Source organism: Theropithecus gelada, chromosome 11, assembly GCF_003255815.1.
Source record: "Theropithecus gelada isolate Dixy chromosome 11, Tgel_1.0, whole genome shotgun sequence".
NCBI lineage: Eukaryota > Metazoa > Chordata > Mammalia > Primates > Cercopithecidae > Theropithecus > Theropithecus gelada.
This window is the reverse complement of record NC_037679.1, coordinates 90,925,040-90,952,542: the sequence shown is the minus strand read 5'-3', so window position 1 is coordinate 90,952,542 and position 27,503 is coordinate 90,925,040. Positions and strand designations below refer to the sequence as shown.

Genomic DNA, 27,503 nt, shown 5'->3' with positions numbered 1-27,503 from the left:
CTGCCCTTCCTCTGAGGCGCACCCAGGTCCCGGTGCTTGGCCAGGTATCACGGTCCAGTGCTGCTGGGCAGGCAGCATCCCAAGTGGCTCACCCAAGAACCAAGTGCCTTTCCTTGGGCACCTCCCACACTGAGAATCCCACCGCCCACCCGTGATGCCCCTGCCTGTAGCACCGAGGTTCATCCCCCACAGGGCCTCAACTCTCCCATCTGTGAGAGTGGCTCGGGGACCCCTCGGGGCACGAGGACGGGAAGAGACACAGGGCGGGAAGGGCTGATGAACAAGGGAGATACGACTGGCCAGACCTCCTTGGAAGCCTCCACCCCAAGTGCAGGCGTGTGGGCCCCTGGTCAGGGCCAAGCCCCTGGAGGCCCGAGGACGCCCACCCCATGGCCCTGGAGCACAGGGAGCCCGGCGAAGCTGCTACAAAGCAGGGAGAAGTCGTGTTGGTCTGGAAAGCGTCACAAGGGGGACGTGCCGTGGCACCGCGTGGGGGCTCGTCTGTGGGGAGGGCTGCCCCACTGGGGACCTGGGCACGGAGGCCCTGTGGGCTGGCGGGAGCACCAGGCAGCCGTGTGGGTAGGGTTGGCGGCGCCGGCACAGACAGAGGCAGGCCCCCAGCCCGGGATGCTCCCTCCAGGGCCGGGGGAGGCTGGTGGCCGGTGTGGCCTGACTGGGCACCCCTCTGGAGCGGCCACCTCTTGGCTTGCCAGTCACGCAGTCACTCGCTACTGGACAGCTCCGTCCCAGCTGCCTGAGTCTGGCCAGCCCTGGTGGGCAGTGCCCTCTGCTGGCCTTCCAGCACCAGGGTGGCCCGTCCTAATCCCGCGCCAGCACCTCCCCCAGGGACTCTGGCGCAGTCCTTGCCCTCCGTGGCCAGGCTGTCCCACCGCCTCTGTCCTCTCGTGGGCCTGTGCTGTGCGTCATAGCACCAGGGCCTGGGCCGCTGTCCACAGGGCGCCTGGTGACAGTGGCAGCAGCAGCAGTAGCAGCAGCGAGGTGGTGGCCACCAGCAGGCCCGGGGCCCCCGGGAGAGAGGAGGCCTGGGAGGTGCATGAACAGACCTCGTAGCCGTCCTCCGAGCGGCTCTGGTCATGCTGTCCCGGAGGGGCGCGGGGCCCCTCTGCCCCATCGATGCCCGCGGCCGCAGAGCCGTCAGCCTGTGGGTCTCCACACACCAGCCAGTCCCGGGCTGTGGACTGCGGGTATCCGGGTGCCGCCTCTAGCTCGCCATCCAGCACTTTCCAGTATTCCTGGCCACGGAAGAAGTAGGAGGCACCTGAGAAGAGAAGGGAGCACTGAGCTCAGGGAGGGCTGCAGCGGGAGGGGCTTGGGTGGGGCCAGACAGCAGGGGGCTTGCGCTGGACTGCAGTGGCGGTCGGGCCAGGTGAGGGGCAGCTTGAGCTAGACGGCAGGGGCACCCAGATCGTATCTGAGACGGCGTCAGCATCTGCTCAGCTGCGGCGGCTCTGCAGGCAGGTCACAGGCCTGGGAAGCTCTGCAGGAGTCCGCTGGGGCAGGGGATGGACCAGGAGACCCTCAGAGTCTCTTTCCCTTACTGGATAGTTATTGAGGGCCCACTCTGTGCAGGGCTGTTCCAGGTGATGGGGATGCAGCATTGAAAACAAAACAGAGGATGCTGCTGTCCCTGGAGCTGACCCTGTGGGGAGGTTTCTTCTACACTGTGGGACACGGCAGGGAGCACGGGGTGATGCTCAGGAGGGCGTTTGGCAGGGCTGGGTCGGTGAGGGAGGGGTTGCATGGACATCTTAGGAAAGTGTGCCCAGACGAGGGCATGGCAGGTGCCAAAGCCCTGGGGCAGCAGCATGGCTGGGGGAGCAGCAGGGGCGAGTGAGTGCTGAGGGCAGCGCAACCAAGTGCGGCTCATTCAGGAGGCTGAATTCACTTCGGGGAGTGACTTGGGACCCCTGCAGGGTCGGCTGCTCAAGGCGAGGAGCTGGGACCCTCAGAGCCCACACCGACTGGGGCCATCCTCCTTTCAGGGAACCTCGTGGCTGCCCTGTCATGATCTCCATCTCCTGGTGGGGAAACTGAGGCCGCACGGCCCGTCCCCGCAGCCGGCACTCACCGTCGGACCAGCGCATGGCGTCATCCAGCGTGCTGGGGACACCCCTCCACAGGGGGCTCTGGGCGGGGTAGCCGGGGTCCATGCGCCTCGTGTGGTCATCATAGCGCCAGTACAGCTGGTCCTTAAAGAAATAAGTCCTGTCATTGTGGGCCCAGGAGAAGGCAGCATCGATCCCACCAGGCGGGAGGCTGAAGTCGGAGACGGGGCGCGGGTATCCTTCCTCTACGTTATTGTCCTTGAACACCCAGTACCTGTCTCCTGGGGGCGAGAGAAACAGCTGTGGGCCGGGGCTCGGCCCCACCCCGAAGGGCAGGGGGCTCCAGCCTTTCCTTCTCCCCTGCGTCGGCCGCCCTTGTCCTGACCCCTCACCCGGGCCTGATGGGACAGCGGCTACAGTGCCATCACCCCACATCACAGCAGCCACATGGATACGCAGTGAGCACCTACTGTGCCCGGCCTGGGCCGTCCCATCCAGCTTGCGGACACTGCCGGCCACCCCTTTATCGATGGAAACAATGACTCGGGCTAAACTGCAACCCATGACGTGCCATTCTATTATTACTATTTGTTTTTGAGATGGAGTCTCACTCAGTCACCCAGGCTGGAGTGCGGTGGCTTGATCTCAGTTCACTGCAACCTTCGCCCCTGGGTTCAAGCGATTCTTGTGCCTCAGACTCCTGAGTAGCTGGGACTACAGGCACGCACCACCACACCCAGCTAATTTTTGTATTTTTAGTACAGACGGGGTTTCACCATGTTGGCCAGGCTGGTGGTGGACTCTTGACCTCAGGTGATCCGCCTGCCTCAGACTCCCAAAGTGCTGGGATTATAGGCATGAGTCACTGTGCCCGGCTTTTTTTTTTTTTTTTTAAATAATCTTGTTACATTGCCCAGGCTGGTCTCAAACTCCTGGGCTCAAACAATCCTCCCTTCTCAGCCTCCTAAAGTGCTGGGATCACCGGTGCGAGCCACTGCACCTGGCCGACCACTCTTTCTGCACAAGGGGCTAGAACGTCTTCACCGAAAAGACCAGAAAGGACCTCTTTCAAGGCCTAACTGTGTGAGTCTTTTTTTTTTTTTTTCCTTTGAGACAGGCTTGCTCTTGTCTCCCAGGCTGCAGTGCAATGGTGCGATCTCAGCTCACTGCAACCTCCATCTCCTGGGTTCAAGTGATTCTCCTGCTTCAGCCTCCTGAGCAGCTGGAGACTACAGGTGCCCACAACCACACCTGGCTAATTTTTGTATTTTTAGTAGAGATGGGGTTTCACCATGTTGGCCAGGCTGGTCTCGAACTCCTGATCTCAGGTGACTCGCCCGCCTTCCTCCCAAAGTGCTGGGATGACAGGCGTGAGCCACCACGCCCTGCGTTAAATATAAATTTCTCCCAATAAATACAGATGGCATTGAGCACCTGAAGATAGTCGTCACTAGAGAAACGCCCTCAAAACCACCATGAGACGCCCATTGCCCCGACTGTCAAGTACATGGAAAGTCACACGTGTTGGGAGGATGTGGGGACGGCGGAGCCTGGGCGCTGCTGGGGGCGTGTGAAATCGTGCAGCCGCTGCGGGAGACAGGACGTAGGCTCCCCAAAACATCAAAAGTAGAATTACCACATGATCCAGCATTCTGGCTTCTGGGTATAAATCCAAAAGAACGGAAAGCAGGGTCTTGGAGAGACATTTGCACACTCATGCTCACAGCAGCGTCCTTCACAGGAGCCCAGAGTAGAAGAAACCCAAGTGAGCAGGCAAATGAGATTGCAGTCCGTCCATGCCACGGAACGACGCTCAGCCTTAGCGAGGAAGGAAATCCTGCCACGTGCCACCGCGTGTATTAGCCCTGAGGACCTTCTGCTGAGTGACACGAGCCAGGCACAGAAGGGCAGATCCTGTCTGTCCCACTGACATGGGGTCCCTGGAGCACTCAGAGCCATGGGACAGCAAGTGGAGCGGGGGTGCGCAGGGGAGGGGAGGGGCATGCGTGTTTCATGGGGGCAGCGTTTCCGTTTGGGAAGTTGGAAATCTTCTGGAGGTGGACGCAGGTGACGGCTGCACAGCAACGTGAATGTGCTTCATGCCACTGAGCTGTGCACTTAAAAATGGTTAAAACAGTAAATTGTATTTACCACACCCACAATTTAAAATGACCACAAAAACAGGGCTGGGCATGGTGGCTCACGCCTGTAATCCCAGCACTTTGGGAGGCCAAGGCGGGTGGATCACCTGAAGTCAGGATTTGGAGACCAGCCTGACCAACATGGTGAAACCCCATCTCTACCAAAAACACAAAAAATCTGCCAGGCACGGTGGTGAGTGCCTGTAGTCTCAGCTACTCAGGAGCCTAAAGCAGGAGAACTGCTTGAACCTGGGAGGTCGAGGCTGCAGTAAGTCGGGATCATGCCACTGCACTGCAGCCTGGGTGACAGAGTGAGACCCTGTCTCAAAAAAGTAAAGTAAAATAAAATTTAAAAATAAAAATAATATAAAATGACCCAAAAAACGTCCAATGCTGGAGACTGGAAAGGGCTGTGATGTCTGTAAGCAGGGGAGGTATTAAGGAGATGACGGGATGACCAATGGGCCCTGCCCTACTTCGGCTGAGTAGGAACCAGGACAGGTGCGCCTGTTAGGAAACCAGGCAGGGGCAGGGGGTGCAGGGGACAGAGTCGACGCAGGGGTGGGACAGGCTGTGGCAAAAGACCCACGTGTTCTTAAGAGAAACCTGCAGACACACATCCAGGTGACCACAGCGCATGTCACCAGGCAGGGCGGCTCGGGGCTCAGAACACATGCCCTCGGTGACATGTCTGCCAGATGTGCAAAACCAGAACCTCATCCGGAGGAGACACCAGACCAGACAGGTCCACCTGGGGGAAGTGGCCCGAATACTTCTAACCCATGCAAGGCAGGGGAGCCGCACGTTACGGGACCCTGCTCGGGAAGGCTCTACAGGGCACCCTGGGACCTTCTGCAAGGTCGCCTGGGGGAGGTGAGGAGCAATGGGTCATGAGGTTTGCAAGTCATTCTTTTTTTTCCTTTTTTTTCGTTTTTCTTTTTTAGTCCAGGTACTGTCTTTGGGGATTTTTTTTTTTTTTTTTTAGACAAGGTCGTGCTGTTGCCCAGGCTGGAGTGCAGTGCACGATCATGGTGCAGTGCAGCTTTGACCTCCTGGCTCAAGTGGTCCTCCTGCCTCAGCCCCCCAGGTATCTGCAGTCTCTGTCCCTCCAGGAGGGATCAGGCCTCCGGGAACAGTCACCTGAGGGCTCCCAAGTGAGGAGGGTGACCAAGTCAAATGCTAAGGGCTGGGCAGGCGATGGAGCGACAGGAAGCGGTTCCCCTGGCAGACACACAGAACACCCTCTACCTCCACCGGGAAACAGGGTCCCACCTGTGACTGTGGGAGTGGCTGCCACACTGGATTGAATGACGTACCCCAAACTCACATCCACCCAGAATCTTAAGACGTGACCTTACTTGGAAAGAGGGTCTTTGCAGCTGTGTTAGTTTAGATGAGTTAAGATGGGATTAGGCAGGCCGGGCGCAGTGGCTCACATCTGTAATCCCAGCACTTTGGGACACCAAGGTGGATGGATCACCTGAAGTCAGGAGTTCGAGACCAGCCTGGCCAACATGGTGAAACCCTGTCTCCACTAAAAATACAAAAATCAGCCAGGCGTGGTGGTGGGCACCTGTAATCCCAGCTACTCGGGAGGCTGAGGCAGGAGAATTGCAACCCGGGAGGTGGAGGTTGCAGTGAGCCGAGATCACACCACTGCACTCCAGCCTGGGCAACAGAGACTCTGTCTCCAAAAAAAAAACAAAAAAACCCACAAAAAACAAATGGGATTAGGGGATCTGAATCAAGGCCTGGCTTCCTTATAAGAGAAGACGCGGAGATAGAGGAAACAGCCTGGTATGAAGCCAGAGGCGGTGGCAGGAGGGACGTGGCTGAGGGCGACACTGGACGTGGGAGAGGCCTGGGACAGCCTCCAGAGGGGACACACCCTGCCTACCCCTTGATTTCGGACTTGTGACCTCCAGACAGTGAGGGAAACTCCGGGTGTTTCAGCCCAGCATGGGGGCCTCTGTCCTGCAACCCTGCCGCCCCTGCCTGCCCCTGCTCCTGTCTCCTTTTCCTGCCCTTCATGGAGACTTGAAGGCAAGAGGAGTGCTTCCTGTAACACCACCACGAGGTCGCTCCTGGAACGGTGGGCAAAGCGGCCGACCGGGAAGAGGCAGCCCGGCCCCAGCAGCCATGGCCCCTCACGCTTCTGTCCCGAGCCTCCTCCAGGCCTGGCCCCAGCAGCCATGGCCCCTCACGCTTCTGTCCTCCTCCAGGCCCCGGTGCTCTAGCTGCGGCCCCGTCTTTGAGGTTCTTGGGATCCAGCAGGACTCCTCCTGCCTTGCACGGCCGTTCCCTGGGCTGGAACACTGTTCCCTAGTTTCTGCTTGTACAGCATCTCCTTAAGGAGACCTCCTCCCATTGCCCTTCATTTCTTTCTTTTTTTTTTTTTTTTGAGACGGAGTCTCGCTCTGTCACCCAGGCTGGAGTGCAGTGGTGTGATCTCGGCTCACTGCAAGCTCTGCCTCCCAGGTTCACACCATTCTCCTGCCTCAGCCTCCTGAATAGCTGGGACTACAGGCGCCTGCCACTATGCCTGGCTAATTTTTTGTACTTTTTAGTAGAGACGGGGTCTCACCACCTTAGCCAGGATGGTCTCAATCTCCTGACCTCGTGATCCGCCCGCCTCAGCCTCCCAAAGTGCTGGGATTACAGGCGTGAACCACCGCACCCGGCCTGCCCTTCACTTCTGACCACATTGAACGGCACCAGCAATCAGCTCCTCCTGACTTGTGGGTGGACTGTGCCCCGACAGCAGGGCTTTCCATCGTTTCCCCCTCTGTGTGCCTGCAGTGGCTACCTCAGGATGGGGCATACAGTAGGTGCTCAGTATGTGCCTGCTGAGTGCACAAGCATACCAGCCACTCTGTGCTCGACCAGCCTCTGGGTAGACGTGGGGCTTACACGCAGCGGGATGCAGGCTGGACCCCCTCTGTGAGGCGGGCAGAGGGCCCGGGAGGCCCGGAGTGCGGGGGGAAGGCCCGCCCACCTTTGAAGAAGACGATCTTGTGGTCGCTGGTGCGCTCGTACACGGCGTCCACGCTGTCCAGGTGCAGCGGCAGGCCCCGCCAGAAGCGGTGCATCTGTGCCGGCTGCAGGGACACCAGGTGCCGGTCCCGAGTCAGCCGCCAGAAGTACTTGCCTGGGGACACAGGGGGAGGGCCGGGCTGCAGAGAAGGTCTGCACCCACAGTGGGCCATGCCTCTCTGCCCACCGCCACGGGGACCCTGGGGGTACCTTTGAAGAAGAAAGCTTCACCCCGGATCTGGGCCACTGCGTCAAAGTGAGTGCTGCATCTGTGGGGCACGTCCTTCCTGGGCCTGCGGGGAGAGAGCCAGGTGGGCTGGGAGGCGGGGCCTGAGCAGGGTGGGACTGCGCACCTGGGGGGAGCCCCTATCCCTGCCTGGGGGTCTGCTCTTGAAGAGAAAGGCGAATTAAAACGGGGGTGCCTGTCCACCGCTTCACTGGGGGGCGGGGAGCAAGACCTATGCTGTGAGCATACAGAGCGCCAGGGAGCTGCGGAGAGGGCAGGAGCTCGGGGTGGAGACTGGTGTAGCACCCAGGGCCTAGCGCCAAACACCCACGCCACGGGACCCCAAGCCCAGGCCTAGAACTCGGTCCTACAAGAAGCGTGTTCACAGCCACATGGCTGTAACAACAGAGGATCAGGGACATGTCCACCGAGAGATAACTCGAAACACAGAGCGTGGCTCCTTCACAGCTTTAACCGGTAGGGTCACACGTGACATCTGAGGCTGGGTGACACAAGGTCACAGCTTCTACCGGCCTCTGGCAACACCAGCTCTCAGGACAACTTCACTCAGAATCCAGCTGCCGTGGGAGGGTCATGCCTCGTGGAGCAGCCCCGATGGCTGTCCCAGCTGGGCCCAGCTCTGGCCTCAGATGTGAGACCAGGCAGTGAACGTCCCTGCCACTGGGGGCACAGGCCAGACACTCGCGGGCCCTATCTGACTTCCTGACGCTGGGAATCCATGGGCTTGATGAAACGTTCATCAAGCTGGGCCGCTTGTCACGTGGCAGTAGCTGACACGGACGAGGTGGAGAGGAAACCTTGTTTGAAGCTGTCATTTCTGTGCGGGGCCCCTGGCAGGGCAGGGCTGGTATTGGAAGGGGTCTAAGAAAAGACACAATGTCACTGGGGGCTCATCCGGCCACACAGCTGTCTGTTTTCCAGGACTCCGAGCCATAATTTGGGGCAAATGTTGCCTGGGATGGGGATGAGGATAGACAGACCCCAGTGGGTGGTGACCATGGCCCAGGGCTTACGGGATGCTGGACCGGTTGTCTGGGGGCTCTGGCAGCAGGGGAGGCTCCTCGGGCTGCGCCGTGGGAGACACAGACTCCCGCACACCTATGGGAGACAAGGAGGAGGACAGCTTCAAACCCCAGACGCCCGCCTCCCCCCACATCCCACTGGCCCCTCTGAATCCCAGGGATGAAACCGAGGCCACTCAGCAGACAGGCTCTGCGGGGGCACAGCTGCAATCAGTGAGACTGCCGCCCCCAGAGTTGACGTAGAGGTGGGAGTCAGACCCCTCGCCGAGTTAAACACTCAGTGTGTGAGCAATGTCTTGCAATTCCACCCCGGTGTACACCCTAAAGAGCTGAAGACAGGCGTTCCCATGGGAGCTCGTACACCAGCCTTCACAGCACTGTTCACCGCAGCCAACGGGTTGGCAACTCAGTGCCCGCCAAGGCTGCATGATGACAAAACTATTCAGCCATGAGAAGAAATCCAGGTCAGAACCACGCTACCACAGGGCGAACCTGGAACACGCTATGCTCAGATCCACGCCACCACGGGGTGAACCTGGAACACGCTATGTTCACACCACCATGGGGTGAACCTGGAACATGCTATGCTCAGATCCACGCTACCACAGGGGGAACCTGGAACATGCTATGCTCAGATCCACGCGGCCATGGGGTGAACCTGGAACATGCTATGCTCAGATCCACGCCGCCATGGGGAAAACCTGGAACGCGCTATGCTCAGATCCACATGACCACAGGGCGAACCTGGAACACGCTATGCTCACACCACCATGGGGCGAACCTGGAACGTGCTATGCTCAGATCCACACAACCACAGGGCGAACCTGGAACACGGTATGCTCAGTGAAAGAAGCCGGGCTGGGCACAGTGGTTCGTGCCTGTATTCCCAGCACTTTCAGAGGCCAGGGCAAGAGAATCACTTGAGTCCAGGAGTTTGAGACCAGCTGGGCAACATGGTGAGACTCCACTTCTACAAAAACTTTAAAAACTAGCCAGATGTGGTAGTGCATGCCTATAGTCCCAGCTGCTCGGGAGGCTGAGTCAGGAGAATCACTTGAGCCCAGGAGTTTGAGACAAGCCTGGGCCACATGGTGAGACCCCATCTCTTTTTAAAAAAAAAAAAAAGCCAGACACAAAAGGTTGCACGGCTGCATTAGAGGCCAATCTGTGGAGATAGAAAGGAGGTCAGTGGCTGCCTGGGGCGATGGGATGGATGTCGGGTCTCCTTTGGTGGTAATGGGTGATGAAAAGTTCTGGAACCAGATAGAGGTGGCATCTGCACAACCTTGTGAATGTCCTGAACTCATGGAAGTACACACGTTGAAATGGTAAATTTCTTTCTTTCTTTTTTCTTTTTTCAGGCAGTCTCACTCTATCACCCAGGCTGGAGGGCAGTGGCGCGATCTCGGCTCACTGCAACCTCTGCCTCCCGGGTTCAAGTGATTCTCCTGCCTCAGCCTCCCGAGTAGCTGGGATTACAGGCACCTGCCACCATATCCGGCTAATTCTGTATTTTTAGTACAGATGGAGTTTCACCATGTTGGTCAGGCTGGTCTCAAACTCCTGACCTCAAGTGATCCGCCCGCCTCGGACTCCCCAAGTGCTGGGATTACAGGTGTGAGCCGCCGCGCCCGGCCAAACAGGCAAATTGCATGGGATGTGAATTTTACTACAATGGAAATGACGCATGGATGTCAGAGCATATGAAGTGGCAAGGACGATGCTGAGGTCAGGAGGGGTCCGGGTGGCGGGGACAGCACTACTGCAAGGTGTGGTGGGCGGTGTCGGGGGAGCTGGGGCTGGGTATAAGTGAGGTGACCACCTTGGCCTCTGATGCACGTGTGCTGTCTCCCTGGGGCACCAGCTCCCAGGACAGGGGCTCTGCCTCACTTCCTAATGTGAACCCAGCAGAGGGGTCCCTGGGGCCTGACTCGGCTACTCTTGGGTTTCTCAGGCAATCTACATACCTCTGGGTGCCTCAGTTTTCTCATCTGTAAAGTGGGGACAGTAGTGCTACCTTATATGGCCACAAAAATCAGATGATTTAAGGCCTGAAATGTGATTTGCACAGGCCTGGGATACCACCAACCCCGCCTATCGTAACTCCATCAGTGTCTGGGGCACAGAGGTGGAATTCTGACCCAGGGGCTCTGGGGACATCAGGGATGGGCTCTGTGGACAGGCCGGAGTGTCCAGCTGGCACAGCACCACACGTGGAGTGAACGGCGGGGACAGCAAACCCTCCTGGGGGGCTCTGCTCAGGGGTGCCTGGGATTTCTGACCCCTCTTCCAGGGGCCCTGTGTCTGGCTTCAGGGAGACACTCACCGTACAGCTGCCAGACGCGCACCCTGTCCTCATAGGGGAGCCCATAGCGCAGCGGGTCGCCAACTGGGCCCTGGTAGTACGGCCGCATGATGGAGTGTGTGGCAGCCACATGGCTCAAGCCAATGGCATGGCCAAACTCGTGGACAGCCACCGCAAACAGGTCCATCCCGTGGGCATCTGGGGACATAGGGAGCCATGTGAACCAAGGGCAGGAAGGGCCCTGTCCCTGTGGGGAGGGACCACCAGGCCCCCGCCATGCTATAGGGTCAGGGTGGGCCCGGGCTGGGGTGCCCATGGGGATGCCCTGGTGCCTGCTTCACCAGATGGATTCTGCAGGGTTACTGGGAATTAACGCAATTCCCCTGGGGGCTCTGTGGGGCCTGCTGGGCTTCTCAGGCCTAGGGTCTTTGCAGCATTCATGGAGGGGCTGATAACCTTTTCTGTACAAGGCCACACAGATAACACCTTGTGCCTGGGCCCTGGGTTACGTGGAGCCTGGTGTTGGCCGGATGACCTGAGGCTCGATGCTGTGGGCACACGACGGGCCTGGGCTCCCAGGACTGCATGGTCCCCAAGGCCACAGTCCAGGGGTAGGAACGGCCTCTGCAGAGCCGTGACTTCTGCAGACAACAGGACTTAGCGGGAGAGACATAGTCGGGGCCACAGAGGCCTCGCAGGCCTCCTCCTGCTCCCTCCCTTAGGTGCTGAGAACGCGATGAGGACAAGCTCGGCTCAGCCGCGGTGTCCCCGCCCGACAGGCCAGCACCCAGCGAGGTCAGCCGGGCGAGCACAGATGCTGTGAGGTCGGCCTAGTGGGAAACGCCCAACCGTGCTCAACAGCTGTGTGTGTTTTCAGCCGCGGGGTTGGGGATGGGGGGGCCATGGCTGCTCCCTGGCCTCACAGGCCGCTGGGGCTCCTGACTCCGCCCCGAGGGCTGCCCCCGACGCACCCGAGGAGCGGAAGGTCCAGGCCTCATCGTCGTCAAAGTGTGTGTCCCCGGCAGTGTGGTGGTCGCCGGGGAAGAAGGCGTGGGCCACGGTGCCGCCGGGGCCGTCGAAGGGGTAGCCATCGTTGTGGTCGGCCTTGGAGAAGTCGATCTGGATGTCGGCGGCACTGCCCGCCACCTCGTGGAAGTTCAGGGGCGCAATGTCACTCCAGACCTTGAGGGCGTAGTACATGAGTGCCCGCACCGTGTCCCGCCCGAGCGGCGAGTCCCGTGGGAACGTCCGGACCCTGCAGGCAGGGGTCAGCCCAGAGTCACGGAGAACAGGCCACGGTCCCCAGGCCGAGGTTCCCTGAACGCCCCTCCTCAGCCGGGGGTGCCGCTACGAGGGTCTCCCCCATCTTCCGCCTTTCTCCCCATGCCAGGAGTCATCTGACGCACCCATGGAGGTCCTAGGGGTTCACCCAGGATGGACGAGGGAGGGAGGGAAATGAGAGCCCAGGCACGATGAGACCCCCGGCCACAGGCAAACGTCAGCTCCCACGTGGAGCCATCAGCCCCAGGGCCCTCAGCGGTGCGTCCCGTCTGCCCCAGCCCCGTGCTGCCTGCCAAAGGGGCTCTCTCTGGTCACCAGCTCTCACATTAGCCAGGGCCCCTCTGAGCCAGTTTTGACCCGGGGTCAGCAGAAGGTGTGTGGGTCACATGGTGTCTCGCCAAATTCACACCCACCCGGAACCTTAGACTGTGACCTGGAAATAGGGTTGGCTGGGTGTGGTGGCTCACACTTGTAACCCCAGCACTTTGGGAGGCCAGGGTGGGCGGATTGCTTGAGCTCAAGAGTTCAAGACCAGCCTGGCTAACATGGTGAAACCCTGTCTTTACTATTTTATTTTTTTGAGACAGAGTCTCACTATGTCTCCAGGCTGGAGTACAGTGGCACAATCTTGGCTCACTGCAGCCTCCACCTCCCAGGTTCAAGTGATTCTCCTGCCTCAGCCTCCCGAACAGCTGGGATTACAGGCGTACATCACCACACCCAGCTAATTTTTGTATTTTTAGTAGAGATGGGGTCTCACCATGTTGGCCAGGCTGGTCTCGAACTCTTGACCTCATATGATCTGCCCGCCTTGGCCTCCCTAAGTGCCAGGATTATAGGCGTGAGCCACCATGTCTGGCCCTGTCTCTACTAAAAATACAAAAAATTAGTCGGACGTGCTGACTCGTGACTGTAATCCCACCTACTTGGGAGGCTGAGGCAGGAGAACTGCTTGAACCCAGGAGGCAGAGGTTGTAGTGAGCCAAGACTGCACCACTGCCCTCCAGCCTGGGTGAAAGAGCGAGACTCTGTGTCAAGAAAAAAAGAAAAAAATTAGCTGGGTGTGGTCATCATCTGTAGTCCCAGCTACTCGGGAGGCTGAGGCAGGAGGATTGCTTGAGCCCAGGAGGTCAGGGTACAGTGAGCTGTGATTGTGCCACTGCACTTCAGCCTGGGTGACAAAGTGAGACTCTGTCTCAAAAAACAAAAAAAAAAAAAGAGAAATAGGGTCTTTGTGGATGTCATGAGGCGCTGACATGAGGTCACACTGGATTAGGGTGGGCCCTAAATCCAAGGAGCATCCTGGAGACATGGGAGAGGAGGCAGTGCACAGACAGGGCAGGGTAGAGGCGGAGCTGGCGATTCCACCGAGGGCTGCCAGCAGCTGCACAGCTGGATAGAGCCCTGGACAGATGTTCCCTCTACCTCCCCAGGGCACCATCCTGCCCACTCCTTTGTATGGACTCCTGGCCTCCAGAGCAGGGAGAGAGCTCCTGCTGCTGTCTGAAGTCTCCCCATTTGTGGATACTTACAGCAGGCCCAGACACGGAGACACGGGGGCCCCACTCCTCACCCTGGCCACGCACCCACCTCCATGGAGACCCTGCTCCTCACCCTGGCCACACACCCACCTCCACGACAGGTTCCTCTTGTTCCACTTGGTTGGGGCTGGAGCCTGGCGTCTCCTGCGAGCCTGGGTCAGGACGGGGAGGTCCGGCAGGGAGCAGCGTGGGGTTCTCATCAGGGCCAGGGTGGCCTCGTCTGCAGGGGTGCATGGAGCTCAGAGCCTAGCCCAGTTCGCTCCCCACCCTAGGATCCCGAGCACCCCCAAGGGCGGGAGCCCTGACTCTGGCACTGGCACCAGCCTCTGAGTTGCCCCCTCCTCCCACGCCATCTTCGGGGGACCAGCCCCAGGCCCCAAGCTACCCCAGGCCAGGACCCAGGTTCATTCAAGCATAAGGTGGGCTGTGTCTGATCAGAGGGGGCATGGCCAACTGATGCAGACCTGACGGGGGCCACAGCGCTCTCGCTGCCCCCTGGAGAACTGACCCAGGATGCCGGTGGCTTCCAGGCCGCCAAACTGCTGCATGGCTGTGATGGCCTTAGACAGCTCCTCTTGCGTCTGCAGCTGCCCTGTTGTGGGGTCAGCTGGGGGCAGGTAACCGAACCTGCTCAGCCACTCCTGAGGGCAGAGAGCAGGGTGAGGGGGTGCAATAGAGGGCCCGGTCCTACCCAACGAGAAGCCTGCCACGGGCCACCACTGTTTTGGGGCAGGCCCCTCCCAGCCCTGATCACCACCCCAGACCCCTATATGCCCACAAGGCACCTCTTGCCTCTTCCCTGGGCAGCTGCCAGAAAAGTGAAAGTGTCTTAATAAACCCGATGTCCCTGGCCGGGCGCGGTGGCTCAAGCCTGTAATCCCAGCACTCTGGGAGACCGAGGCGGGTGGATCACGAGGTCAGGAGATCGAGACCATCCTGGCTAACACCATAAAACCCCATCTCTACTAAAAATACAAAAAAGTAGCCGGGTGGTGGCGGGCGCCTGTAGTCCCAGCTACTCGGGAGGCTGAGGCAGGAGAATGACGTGGACCCGGGAGGCGGAGCTTGCAGTGAGCCGAGATAGTGCCAACAAAGCAAGACTCCATCTAAAAAATAAATAAATAAATAAATAAACCTGATGTACCTTAGATGATGTGAGCTTGTGCAGTGCACAACCTGTGCAACCACTCATGGCAACCCTGCCCCACCCCATGCCTCCTGAGACCGCAAAATGCTAGGGAACCTTCAAAAGGCTCTTAAATGTGGCCCGTGTCAAACGCAGGCTCTTAGCTGACTTGTGACAGAGCAGTCTAGGACCCAAGGTCTGGGACCCCAGCTGAAAAAGGCAGTGGCTCAGACACCAGGTTAAGGAATTGGGCCATGCTGTACATTCATGGGGGAGATAAGAGCCCAGGTTTGGCCGGCACTGTGGCTCATGCCTGAGATCCCAGCACTTTGGGAGGCTGAGGCGGGAGGATCGCTTGAGCCCAGGAGTTGGAGGCTGTGACTGCAACAGAGCGGGACTGTCTCAGAAACAAAAGCCAGGTTCTAGCCAGGCTGCGCAGGTTCAAATCCCACTCGGCCACCTCCCCGCTGTGTGCCTGGGGCAGGGCAGTCCACCCCTCTGGGCTCCTTCCTCAGAGTCTTTGGCAGGCTGGTGGTGAGGATGTGAGCCAGGATGTGGAAAACGTTCACACCAGCACCTGGCGTAGGGGACAGCTCTGCTCTGAAGGGCCTACTGGGGTGAGTGGGAGGCTACCCACACTGGAGCTGAGCAGGAGCAGGAATGGGGGCAGCCCTTTAATCTGGGCACAAATCAAGCCCTGGCCCCATACCCCAGTCATCTCTGCTACCCTGGAGGGGCCCCAGGGACAGGGGGGCCTGGATGGCATCTGTGGGGACCTGGGTGCCATCATGGGGACCTGGGGATGGGGGGCCTGGATGCCATCTGTGGGGGCTACCTCCACCCCTAGCTTCAGTTTCTTCAACCACCAAATGGCACCTGTGCCCACTTGCAGGTTGCCATGAAGCTCCAGCTCCGCCCTGTGGACACTCGCCAGCCCAGGGAACCACAGCACGGGTGAGGCGGGCTCCAGAAAGGTACAAGCCAGGGGCGACGTGCTGGGGGCTCTGCCCTGCCTGCAGACCTGTCTTTTTTTTTTCTCTGGTGGGCATTTAGAAAATGCTTGTGAATCACTTTTTTTTTTTTTTTTTTTGAGACAGAGTCTCGCTCTGTCGCCCAGGCTGGAGTGCTGTGGCCGGATCTCAGCTCACTGCAACCTCCGCCTCCCGGGTTTACGCCATTCTCCTGCCTCAGCCTCCCGAGTAGCTGGGACTACAGGCGCCCGCCACCACGCCCGGCTAGTTTTTTGTATTTTTTAGTAGAGACGGGGTTTCACCGTGTTAGCCAGGATGGTCTCAATCTCCTGACCTTGTGATCCGCCCACCTTGGCCTCCCAAAGTGCTGGGATTACAGGCTTGAGCCACCGCACCCGGCCTGTGAATCACTATTATTTACCACCTCTCATGGATTCATTGGCCAAACCATACGAAAGCACCCATTTTTGATCATTTCTCTGATTTAAAATAAATACTAGTAGTTTCATGTGGCTTAACCTAAAAAAATGCATAAATGAAAAAAAATAACTTTTTAAAGAAATCCTTAAAAAAAAAGAAAAAAAAAAGAAAATGCTTGTGACTCATTTATGCCACCTGCTGGGACCCGGGTTCTGGTCTGCAGGAGCTGGTGACAGGGTGGTCCTGGGCAACCCTCCTGCCCACCAGCAGGCAGTGCTCAGAGGAGCGAGGCACCATCCACCTGGGAGTCCCAGGGGCATCAGCAACAGGCCGTCCCGGCCAGGAGGGGCCGCACAAGACACGGCATGGGATCTGCACACCCCGACATCCCCCTTCTAGGAACCACTGAGTCCTTCCCGGGGCTTCCCTCTGTGCCTTTACCCCCTCTCCAAACCCTACTGACCCGCCCAGCCCCTCAGCCCCGAGGGGAAGCCAAGAGTGCGTACAGAACTGGGGGAGCCTGGAAAGCCCTCAGGTCTGGGGTCCCCTCCGAGGCTATAGGCATGACGGGACATCAACGTGGGCATTCATGACTGGGGAGGGCAGCTTCTCTGGAGGGGCCTTGAGGGTGACAGCCTTGGCCTCGACAGGCTGGCTTCCCACTTCCACCCCGACCTCCAGGGTGTGCGATCTTTGGCCCCGAGCGTCCGGCCCCACACTACCGTGCACTCACAGGGTTTACTGAGGGTGTCCCATGGCCAGTCACTGCTCTAGGTGCTAGAGATGCCCATCAGCACATTCTGCATTAAATACGTGCACTTTTTAGTCCTTTGTTAAGATCACAGCTCGACAGGCCACTGTGCCTCATGGTTACAATAGCCTGTCACCTTCTCCAGGAAGCCCTCTGGAGTTTCCTCACACCATCTATGATACTGGATGATGACTCCCTGCCCCCTCACCAGGGAAGAATCCATACAGGCAGGTGCTTTTCCCACCCAGGCCAGCTGCTGCCCAGGTTGGGCCAGCGGGCGCTGAGACCCCTTGGGAGGACAACCCCGCCCCCAGCCTTCCTATCTATAAGTGGGGTAACAGCTGGTGGCTGCACTAAGTGGCCCTTTTACTCTGTGGGGTTCATGGCAGTGGGTTGGAGCACCCCTCCCTCTGGTCCCTGGGGAGCTGGGCAGCCGCAGAGCCACATGCATTTCAGGAAAGCGGAGCTGGGCCTGGCAGGCAGCACTCCCGGTGGCTGTGGAATGTTGCCCAACTTTGGAAGCAGGTGGTTTAGCCGCAGGTGTGAGCAGCCAGTCTGCTCTGGCGCCAGCCCGGGACAGGCACCCCCGCCCACTGTCAACAGGCACTGTCACCGTGGCCCCCCGGGCACTGGAATTTGAGCATAGAATCTTGGGGGGCGGTGGGTCTGTGGGGCAGGGCTGGCAGGTGCCTCCTACCTAACACGAGTTTGTGCTCAGGGCGCTGTGCCCCCAGTCTCAGGCTAGGCATCCTGGGAGGGGCCGTCTGGGGGGCTGGAGTGGGAGGGTGGGAACTACTTCCTAGTTTGCCAGGGGCACCCCGACAGAGCAAGCCTTGCAGGTTTGGGAGCCACCAGCCTTCGGGTAGACACAGGTAGAAGTGGCCACCTGCCCCAGGGGGCCTCCTAAGCCCACCAGGTGCCCTCGCCCAGCCCTGACCCGTCCTGTGCTCCCAGCGGGGGCAGAGGCGCAGCTGTGGGGACTCCTGAGCCTGCAGGGAAGAGGCGGCAAGCAGCTCACCAGGCAGCTCAGGCCCATCTGGGAGGGGTGGCCGATTCCCGGCTAGGGCTTGGAAATGTCCACCCAGGTAATGGGGTGGCAGTGGCGGCAAGGTGGGCTTGTTAGCTAAGAGGAGGAGGGGTTAACCAGGCCCGGAGCATGGTCCTGGGGCAAAGCCCCCGAGACAGCACCTCAGGGCAAATGTGGCGGCCCCTCCCTGCCCCTCCTCCCCCCCAGGCTCTACCCTGACCCACTCCCACCCATAGTGGGTAGGGGGACACCTGCTGTAGGATGGCCGCTGGGGTGAGGGCCCAGACCCCGCCCTCCAGGTGTCCTCCTCCCTGCCTCCTGCCCCCAGTACCTACAGAGCCTGTGGATCCCACGCAGGCTGGGGGCCGTCTGATCCTGGGAACCTGCTACCTGCTCCCCTCCACGCCCACCCGCTGCCTGGTCCTCCCTCTGCTGTCGCCACGGAGACCGCTGTCTCCAGGGCAACGGAGGCTGTGGCGGGAGGGTGCTGCAGCAGCAGCAGGGTGAACCTTCCAGAAGGCCACTGGGGAAGCGGAGGGGCTGCCAGGAGGAGGGAGGAGGTGGGAGGGGCCGCCGGGAGCTCTAGGGAGCCCAACCCACGGCAGCACCCCCTGGCTGATGAGTTTCTGGAGCTGCCTAAGAGAGGCGGCCACTCTCCTGCTCCTCCCATGGGCTGGGCCATTACCAAAGATGGGGACACAGAGGCCAGAGGCAGAGCCCTGCCTGGGGGGTACCAGCAGGAAGTGGGCTCCCGCAGCCCCTGACTCTGATGCAGACGCGTGCAGCCGCCCTGGCCCACCCCGGATCTACCGTTCAGCCATGCCTGTTGTCTGACACAACGCGTATCTGTCTCCAGCCTCAAGGGGGCGTAATGCACACAGCACAGAATTCCCTTTGACAGTTTTTAGGGAGTTTATGGTTTTTACGGAGTTGTTTATAGAGCGCAACCACTGTCCTCGGGCTCTGGGTTGCACTGATTGGTTGTAACGGCCTCTCCCGCCCAGGGCACCCTGGCTGGCAGGTGTATCTGTGGCCCTGCTGTGCCATGGCGTGGTGCCTGGGCCCGACCCCCATACTCATCTGTGACCCAACCTGCACGGGGCCTGGGGGTGGGGAGAGCAGGTGTCATCAGCCCCATTTTACAGATGAGAAAACTAAGGCTCACATAACCTGTTCACGGTCACATAGCACACGGTCAGTGATGGAGCCATGGTCTGGTCCCAGCAACCATGTCTGACCCACTTGGCCATGCGGGGTTCCCCTGCACTAGCCTCCTCTGGGGACTGACCCTTGGTTGGAGTGACCCCCTTGCTCCAGCCTCTTCCCCAGGGACACTGTCAGATCTCCTGAGTCTGTCTGTCTGAGCAATTGGGGAGAGGCCGAGACCACGGGAACCCATCCCACTGCCCACAGCGGAGGACGGGATTGTGAGGAGGATAAATAGCAAACACCTGAACACATACATGAGTCTCAGGTGGTCGTTACGTCCTGAATAGTAAGAATTGCTCCACTCGACCCTAACAGCCAACAATTACCAGCACTACCCAACCACTTCCACGTCACTGGTGCCACGTCCCTCGGGCACGGCGAGGCTGGGGTGGCCCCTGCTGGAGGGTGCCTAGCAGGTGCTCACAGACAATGGAGGGCTAACCTTATGAAGCGGGTGCTCTTATTACTCCCAGTTTACAGATGAGGACACCAAGGCACAGGGAGTTCGGACATCTATCTTCAGCCACACAGCCCAGGCTGTTGGCTACAGGGTCTCCGCTTGTGACCACTGTGCTATGCGGGTGTGAGAGACAGGCTGGAGGGCTGATGAAATGTGTGCTCGGGGAACACCCCGGGGGACACGGAAGGAGCTGTCCAGGTGATACGGGGGGGCGGTGCTCACGTGCTCACGGTGGGGGGGACAGTAAGTGCAAAGGCTTAGGCAGGGAAACACACAGCACAGAGGAGCCAGCGGGACAGGGAAACGCACAGCGCAGAGGAGCCAGCGGGACACGGAAACGCATAGCGCAGAGGAGCCAGCGGGACAGAGTCAAGGGGCGGGACGGAGAAGGAGGTGGGCCAGGTTGCGTGGAGCCCTTGGGGCCAACATGAGGAGGGGACTTGCCTATTACTGCAGGGTCCACAGGGGAAGCCGGGCTCCACACCCTGCCCAGACCACCCCGTCCTGTCCCTGAAGTCCTGTCCCACCCAGATGGTGCCCAGGAGGGCCCAAATCCCAGAGGCGGGTGCCCAGGAGGCTCACAGCCACTGCATGACAGAAGTGCCATCCTGCATGCGTCTGACACCCACCCTGCGTCCACAGCCAGGGCAAGCGTCCCACTGGATCTGCTGCCAACAAGGAGGCAAACTCACGCATGCGCAAAGTGCCCCTGGAACCCCCAGGAAGACAGTGTGTCAGGGAACACCCTGCCGTGCCTCCAGATCCTCTCCAGCCTTCCCCCTTCCCATCCCCCCAGATCTTCTCCAGTCTTCCCCCTTCCTGTCCCCCCAAGATCCTCTCCAGCTTCCCCCTTCCCATCCCCCCCAGATCCTCTCCAGCCTTCCCCCTTCCTGTCCCTGAGCCATCGGAAGCACCTCTGCTGATCTTACGGCAGCCTGTCCTCACTGACCCCATTGTACAGACAGGGAGACTGAGGCCTGACACTTAGTCGGGTCGCACAGCCCACGTCCAAGAGAAACATCATCTCTGGAGCCATGAAGATGGCTGTCAGAAGGGGACCGCGGAGCAAGGGACACTCAGACGTCTCTCATGGCGAAATCAGGCTGTGGTCTAACCTTCCTGCCTGTCTTGGTTTTGGCTGGGGGTGCTCGCCTGAAGCTCTGGGAGCAGCTGCAGGGGACACCCCGGCCCCAGCCAGGGCGATGACAAGGTCCTGAGGGCCAGGAACCCAGAGGCCACCGGCAGAGGCCAGGATATGGAGGGCGGCTGCCACCTGGTGCCATCTGGCCCAGCATCCCACAACCTCAGCAATACCCCCCACCCCGCCCCACCCCACCTGGTGCAGAAGATCAAGGGAGCTGCCACTGCCACTGTGCCGTGGGGGCGGCGATGACAGCCACAGGCTGTGATGCCGAGAGGAGAAATGGAATAGAAACTTCAGAGCACAGTTTGTCAAAATCTGCCACCACACAACTGCCACCCAGAACCCAAGACACTCTCGCGGCGAGTCCGGGAAGTTCCGGCCAGAACCGGGCTGCAGGCCGGCCTGGCTGAACCGGAGACGGTGGCTCCGGCACAGACACTCCAGATAGCGTGTGAAGCGGAGATGGCACGGCCCACGGGCAGCACGGTGCCACCGTGCAAAATAAGGCACTGAGAGCCGCGTCCCATCCGTGCCCAGGAGCCAGGGGCGGGGGGAGGCGGACGCCTGTGGAGACCCTGGGCTGCTGGTTGTACGTTGTACTCAAAACACAGGAAGACAAAAAATTCAGGCCCACAAGGACGCACAGCCCTGCTGAGGACCCCCGGGGGACAGTGCGCTCTTTTGTTCCCACCCAGGGCTCCTGAAAGCCCGGCTCCGGCCGCCCAGCAGTCTGAATCCCGGCCTTGTTCACGTGCTAATGGGGGGCGCTCCGGGGCGGGCCCTCCCCTCCAGCCGCCGCTCCAGCCCTGTTGGGTGCAGCTCTGTCTGCAGGAGCGGGTCCCTGAGACAAAGGAGCCCTTCTCCTCCCTGGCGCCCAGACCTGAATTTCAGTCAGAGAGGGGGCGGTGCAGGAGTCCCCCCTCCCGCCCAGGTCCCGGCCTCCCCATCCCTCCCCGAGGGGAAGCCGCCCGCCCCTGGGCCTGAGCTCGGCCCGCGGTTCCCCCGAGGGCCAGCAGAGGCCGCCCCGCACCGCCAGTGTGAGCAGGAGGCTGAGGCAGGACGGAGGCTCCATGCCAGGCCAGGCCGGGCGGGACCCCGGAGGGGGCTCCAGGCAGGGGGCTGCCCGCAGAGTCCTCCCTCTCCGGCTGGACACCGGGGCCCCACTTACTGCCCCCGGCCAGGCTGGGGAGCCACATCCTCCGCTCGGTGCTGTCACAGGGCGCGGGGCGGGTGACTCCCGGAGTGCCAGGAGAGACCGAGGCGCAGGTACCAGCCGAGAGGAGGGCGCCTGACCCACTCTTTCCGAGCAGGTGGGCAGGTGGGTGGCAAGAAACTTCCAAACCGTGCTGGGTCTGATCAGCCAACATGGCTCGGCCAGGGGTCCATCCTCCTGAGTGTGTGGGCACCACCTTGAGTCTTCCCTTGGCATTGACCCAGTCCCTTCTGCAGCACCCTTGGACCTGGAAGGCCGGCCTGGGCTCACCTCCCTCCAGAGCTGGAAACACCACGTCTCCAGGGCGTGCTTCTCGGTGGGGGATCCGGGAGACCCCCAGCTACAAAGGGGTCTTGAGGAGGTGGGGAGGCACCCCAAGTTCACAGGCTGCCTGGCTGGAAGTCACTGTGGGGACCTGCAGGCATCTGGACGCGGGCAGCAGGGACAGTGACCAGCACCCTCCCAAATGGCTTCGGGGCCTGGGGCAAACGGTGGCCAAACCGGCTTCCCATCCAGACCCCCTGGCCAAGTCCTGCCAACCACAGGGGCTGCGGGTGCCACCCAAGTGGCCCCTCCAAATGCCTCGACTGCCCGAAATCCACCTGCGCTGACTTGCTTGGACCCCAAGGTTTTGGAGCTCCTGAATGTCCACTGCGCTGGGCAAGGGGCCCTGTCAGGACCCCACTGGGAGACTGTCCGCGGACGAGGGCCGGGCCAAACACTTGTGCGGGGCAGGGAGGCCTCAGCTCCTGGCCCGACTCCCTGGGTAGGAGTGCAGTGAAGGCAGCGGTGGGTAGGAGCCTCAGAAGGAACCGCTGAACCCAGCCCGAGTCCACCCGGCCGCCCCAGCCGGGGGGCACTGACCCCACGACGTCTGCTCTAAATCTTCCGGGTCCACAAGAGACGCAAGTCCCGGCTGCGGAACAGGGGAGGGGGCTGTGGGAAGAGGCCACGTCGCTGCCCCCAGGCAGGGTTCCCAAGCTGAGCTGACAGCGGCTCGGTGTGGGGTGAGGAAGGCTCTCCCCGCGCCCCCGGCTCAGTACTGTACCAGGGCCAGGCAGGGCCAGTCTGGCCGACCTGGGGTGGAGGGGAAAGAGGCTGGAGGCCAGGTCCTTGCCCAGCGGTGAGCTGGGGGCCGGCTTCCCTGTGCCGCCAACACCCTCAACCGAGCAAACTCAGGGGCTCAAGGCTTTCGGGGTGCCCCCACTCCGCAGCCCCTGCCCTTCCTCGCTCTGTAGGTGCGTGCTCCTGCCCCCACCACTCCCACCCGGAACGCACGCAGCGCGCAGGGCTCGGAGCGGCCGCGATGCCTGCTGTCGCCCACCCCGGCTGCTCTGGGGCTGCTGCAAGCCAGGGACCCGGGCTCCGGGTGGGCGACCCCCTCACAACTCCACGGGCTCCTGAGGCTGCGGCGCGCTCCGAGCGCACGGAGCCGGGACGGCAGCCGGCGCCTCCCTAGGACTCGCGTGCGCTCGCTCGGCCGCTCAGCCCACGCCCCAGCCTCAGTCTCCCCACCCAGGAAATGGGTCCAGGGCGCCCGGGCTCCCGCGCGACGCCGACGCGCACTGCTGGGGTCTTCCCGGTCCCCGCCACCCGGCCCGCGGGGACCCCCGACTCCGGCCCAGGAGCTCCGCGCCCGTCCCGGCCCCGCGCCCTCGGCCGCGCGCTCACCACTCCCAGGCTGAGGTCCTCGGCGCGCGGCGCGGGCGCGGGCGCAGCGCAGCCCCCGCGGGTCCCCAGCGCCAGCAGCAGCAGCAGCGGCAGCGGCCGGAGCCCGGGCCCTGGGGGCGGCGGGGGCGGCGGGGGCGGCGGGCCGGGTCCCCGGGCTGCGCGGCGCCGCATGGCGCTCACATGGGACCGCGGGCGGCGTGCAGGGTCCCGCGCCCTCCGCTCGGCGCTCCGCAGCCCCGCGCCCTCCGCTCTCCGCGGCGCCCCCGCCGGACTGAGCCCCGCGCGGCAGCCTCAAGCGGCGGGGCGGGGCCATGCAAATATATGCTAACGAGGCCCGCCGCCTTAAAGGGCCCGCGCCGCCCTGGACGCTGCGACCCCCGTCCCGCCCCACCGTGTCCGCGAGAGGACCGGGTCCGCGGCATCACAGGGAAGGCGTTTCCCCGAGTGTCTCGGGACGGTCCTGGGGCGGCGGGGACGCGCGGGGTGGCCGCGGGGGCAGGGGTCCGGGGCGCCTGCGGGGCGCTGACCCTGACTTCCCTCTCCGGCCGCGCTCCCGGCCCCACTCCCCACGGCACCCGAGGCCCGGGTTCAGAACCGGGTTCAGGCCCCGGAGCCGTCGCCGCAGCGCAGCTGGTGGGCGCTTGGTGGAGCCCGCGGACCGCGGGAGAGGGAGGGTGGGGGCTGTGGGAGCGCGGGGGACTGGAGGGCGAGGGCGGTTGTTGCGGGGCTGGGGTCTTTGGGAGGCTCTGCAGTCCCTGCGAGCCTGGGAGGGACAATGTTAACTTGTAACGTTTGCTGGAGCTCAGCGTGTGCCTGAACATGCCCAGGGGTTACATGAATAATTTCATTTACTTACAACATTTATGAGATGAAAACTATGATTTCCATTTTGCAGACAAAGAAACTGAGGCCCAGAGAAATGAAGTAACTTATGGGAGGTCCTGGAGCGGGGAAGTGGCAGAGCTCAAGCAGGTGCTGGTGTGGATTGAACTCGTGCAAGCTTCGTACAGGCTGCCCCCCGAGTGGGAGATCTTGGGAGAGGGCGGGGGGTGAGGTTCAAGTGTAACCCTAGCCTTTATTCAGCTTCTCCTCGTGCTGGACAGCATGGCTTCCCCTCCTTCCCAAGCCCTTCTGCTCCGCCACCCCAAATCACAGCTGTTACTGTCAGGACTGAGGTCACATTCTACGGACAGGGAAACTGAGGCTTGGCTCCTTTTACCAGAACTGGTCTTAAGGGAGTGGTGCCCCCCCACTCCTGTGCGGGCCGACCCCCACCCCACGCCTTCCCTGGGTGCTCTGGCCAATCCTGTCCCTGCTGCCCTCAGAGCCTCCCTGGCCCTGTCTGAACAGGGAGATTCCACACCTGCTTCAGACGACCTTGGTTCGGACTGATGGAGATCACCTGTAGGAGGAGCCCTGGCATGTAGGGACTTTCACAGCACATCCCAGAGTTTTTTTTTCTTTTTTCTTTCTTTTCTTTCCTTTCTCTCTTTCTTTCTTTCCTTTCTCTCTTTCTTTCTCTTTCTCTTTCCCTTTCCTTTCCTTTTCCTTTTTTCTTTTCTTTTCCTTTCCTTTCCTTTCCTTTCCTTTCCTTTCCTTTCCTTTCCTTTCTTTTCTTTTCTTTTCTTTTCTTTTCTTTTCTTTTCTTTTCTTTTCTTTTCTTTTCTTTTCTTTTCTTTTCTTTTTTCTCTGTTGCCCAGGCTGGAGTGCAGTGGCAGGATCTTGGCTCACTGCAACCTCTGCCTCCTAAATTCAAATGATTCTCCTGCCTCAGCCTCCTGAATAGATGGGATTCCAAGGGTGCACAACCGTGCCCAGCTAATTTTTGTATTTTTTGTAGAGATGGAGTTTTACCATCTTGGCTAGGCTGGTCTTGAACTCCTGACCTCAGGTGATCCGCCCACCTCGGCCTCCCAAAGTGCTGGGATTACAGGAGTGAGCCACCACGCCTGGCCTCATCCGGGATTTTGACCAAATGCATGTACATCAGGACACCCTTGTTTCCAGAGCAGAGACCCAGCCAAAGCGGCTGTAGTCAAGGAAAGGAAGTATGTGGGGCTCAGGAACGGTGGTGTCCCAGCATGTGCTAAAGTCAGGCAGGGCCGGACCAAGTCACACGGCAACAGCATCAGAACGCGATTTCTCTCACTCCATCTCTATGTGGGGCAAAGATGGCCCAGGGCAGCTCCCGTCATCCTTCCTGCGCAGCAGGCCCAGCCAGAGACAGACGCTTTCTCAACCAACGGTCCCAAGGCCACCTCTTTCTGGATTCTGGGTCAGGAATTGATTGTGGGGCCAGGGGCAGGGAAGTGAGCTGCAGCCCTGGGCTGGAAGGGATTCTCTACAGGAAGTCAGAGGAAGGGAGGGTGGATGGCAGGCAAAGCAGGGTCAAGGGCTCAGAAGAGGCGATGCGGCCACCATCCCCACCGCGTCACGGGGCTCGTACGCATCTGAGACTTGCAACAGGACGCTGTCAAGGGGCTGTGGCTCGGTGCTGGCAAGAGGCTTCACCGCGGGGCTTGCTGGCAGTGAAGGGAGATGGCTTGTTTATGGGCGACAGTGGCTTGGGGTGTACAAATGTGAGAAGGGGCCTTACAGGCAGGCCACAGTTCTCCCCAGAAAGGCCTGGTGGAGGCTGGTGACCTGGAGATGCTTGGTTAGACGTCGGGAATGTGGCCTTCCTCAAAGCAGCTGCGTGGCACCGTGGCTGCTGTGTTCCCTTCAAGCCTGCCACCCGATTCAGACATCTGTAAGTTGTTCTTCCCCCATCAGCTCTGCAACGGTGAAATATCATGACCGGGCACGGTGGCTCACACCTGTAATCCCAGCACTTTGGGAGGCCGAGGCTGGCGGATCGCTTGAGCTCAGGAGTTTGAGACCAGCCTGGCCAATATGGCAAAACCCATGTTTCTACTAAAAATACAAAAAAATAGCCGTGCATGGTGGTGTGTGCCTGCGATCCCAGCTGCTTGGGAGGCTGAGGTGGAAGGATCACTTAAGCACGGGAATTCCAGCGAGACAGAGCGAGACCCTGCCAAGAAAAAGAAAGAAAGAGAAAGAGAAAAAGAGAGAAAGAAAAAGGAGGGAGGGAGGGAGGAAGAAAGGAAGGAAGGAAGGGAGGGAGGAAGGGAGGGAGGGAGGGGAAAAATCACATATTATCATGTGCAGAGGAGGGTGTGGGGAGTGGGCACTCGGGCTCCTGGTACAGCCCCTTGGGAGGGCCACCAGGTAGCAGCTATTATGATTCCAGAAGCGCGTGTTCCGCGGCCTGCGTTCTTGGTGTCTGCTCTGGAGTGACACTCCCGTCTTTGCACAGGAAGGCTAATGCAAGCATGGTGTTGCAGTGTGATTTGTAATAGGAAAGAATTTGGAAACTGCCCACGTGCCCACCCATGGCCGACTGGCTGATCCAGCGCCATGTGTCCTGCTGGCTGTGGCCAAGGGCGTGGGTAGAGGCTGGAGTCCCACCTGCACCCTGTTTATGGATCCATGGCCCCACGGTGGGGCCATAGCCCGTGAGGAATCAGGCACCTTTCCAAGACCCACGAAGCTGCTGTGTCAGCTGGTGGCTGCCCTGGGCTGACCACACTGGGACCTGTCCCAAAGACAGAACACTGCCTTGAAGCCAGGAAGAAGGGATTTGATCCAAGTGTATCAGCAGGGCCACTCAGACATATTGTTGGATTTTTTTCTTTTTTGAGATAGAGTTTTGCTCTGTCACCCAGGCTGGAGTGCAGTGGCGCAATCTCGGCTCACTGCAAGCTCCGCCTTCCAGATTCAAGCAATTCTCCTGCCTCAGATTTCCAAGTAGCTGGGATTACAGGCACACGCCACCACGCCCAGCTACTTTTTATATTTTTAGTAGAGATGGGGTT

General features: G+C 60.4%; 1 protein-coding gene across 1 annotated transcript; it reads right to left on the bottom strand.

The window, feature by feature from the left end:
• Window positions 1–424: 424 nt before the first annotated feature.
• On the bottom strand, window positions 425–23,895 carry MMP17 (matrix metallopeptidase 17). Its single transcript, XM_025402519.1, has 10 exons — window positions 23,629–23,895; window positions 14,145–14,277; window positions 13,727–13,856; window positions 11,786–12,069; window positions 10,836–11,012; window positions 8,501–8,585; window positions 7,451–7,533; window positions 7,203–7,355; window positions 2,090–2,347; window positions 425–1,279 (listed from the first exon to the last, which is right to left on the bottom strand). The coding sequence occupies exons 1-10, from the start codon at window positions 23,797–23,799 to the stop codon at window positions 924–926; spliced, it is 1,830 nt and encodes a 609-aa protein (XP_025258304.1). The 5' UTR covers window positions 23,800–23,895; the 3' UTR covers window positions 425–923.
• Between the last annotated feature and the right edge of the window lie 3,608 nt (window positions 23,896–27,503).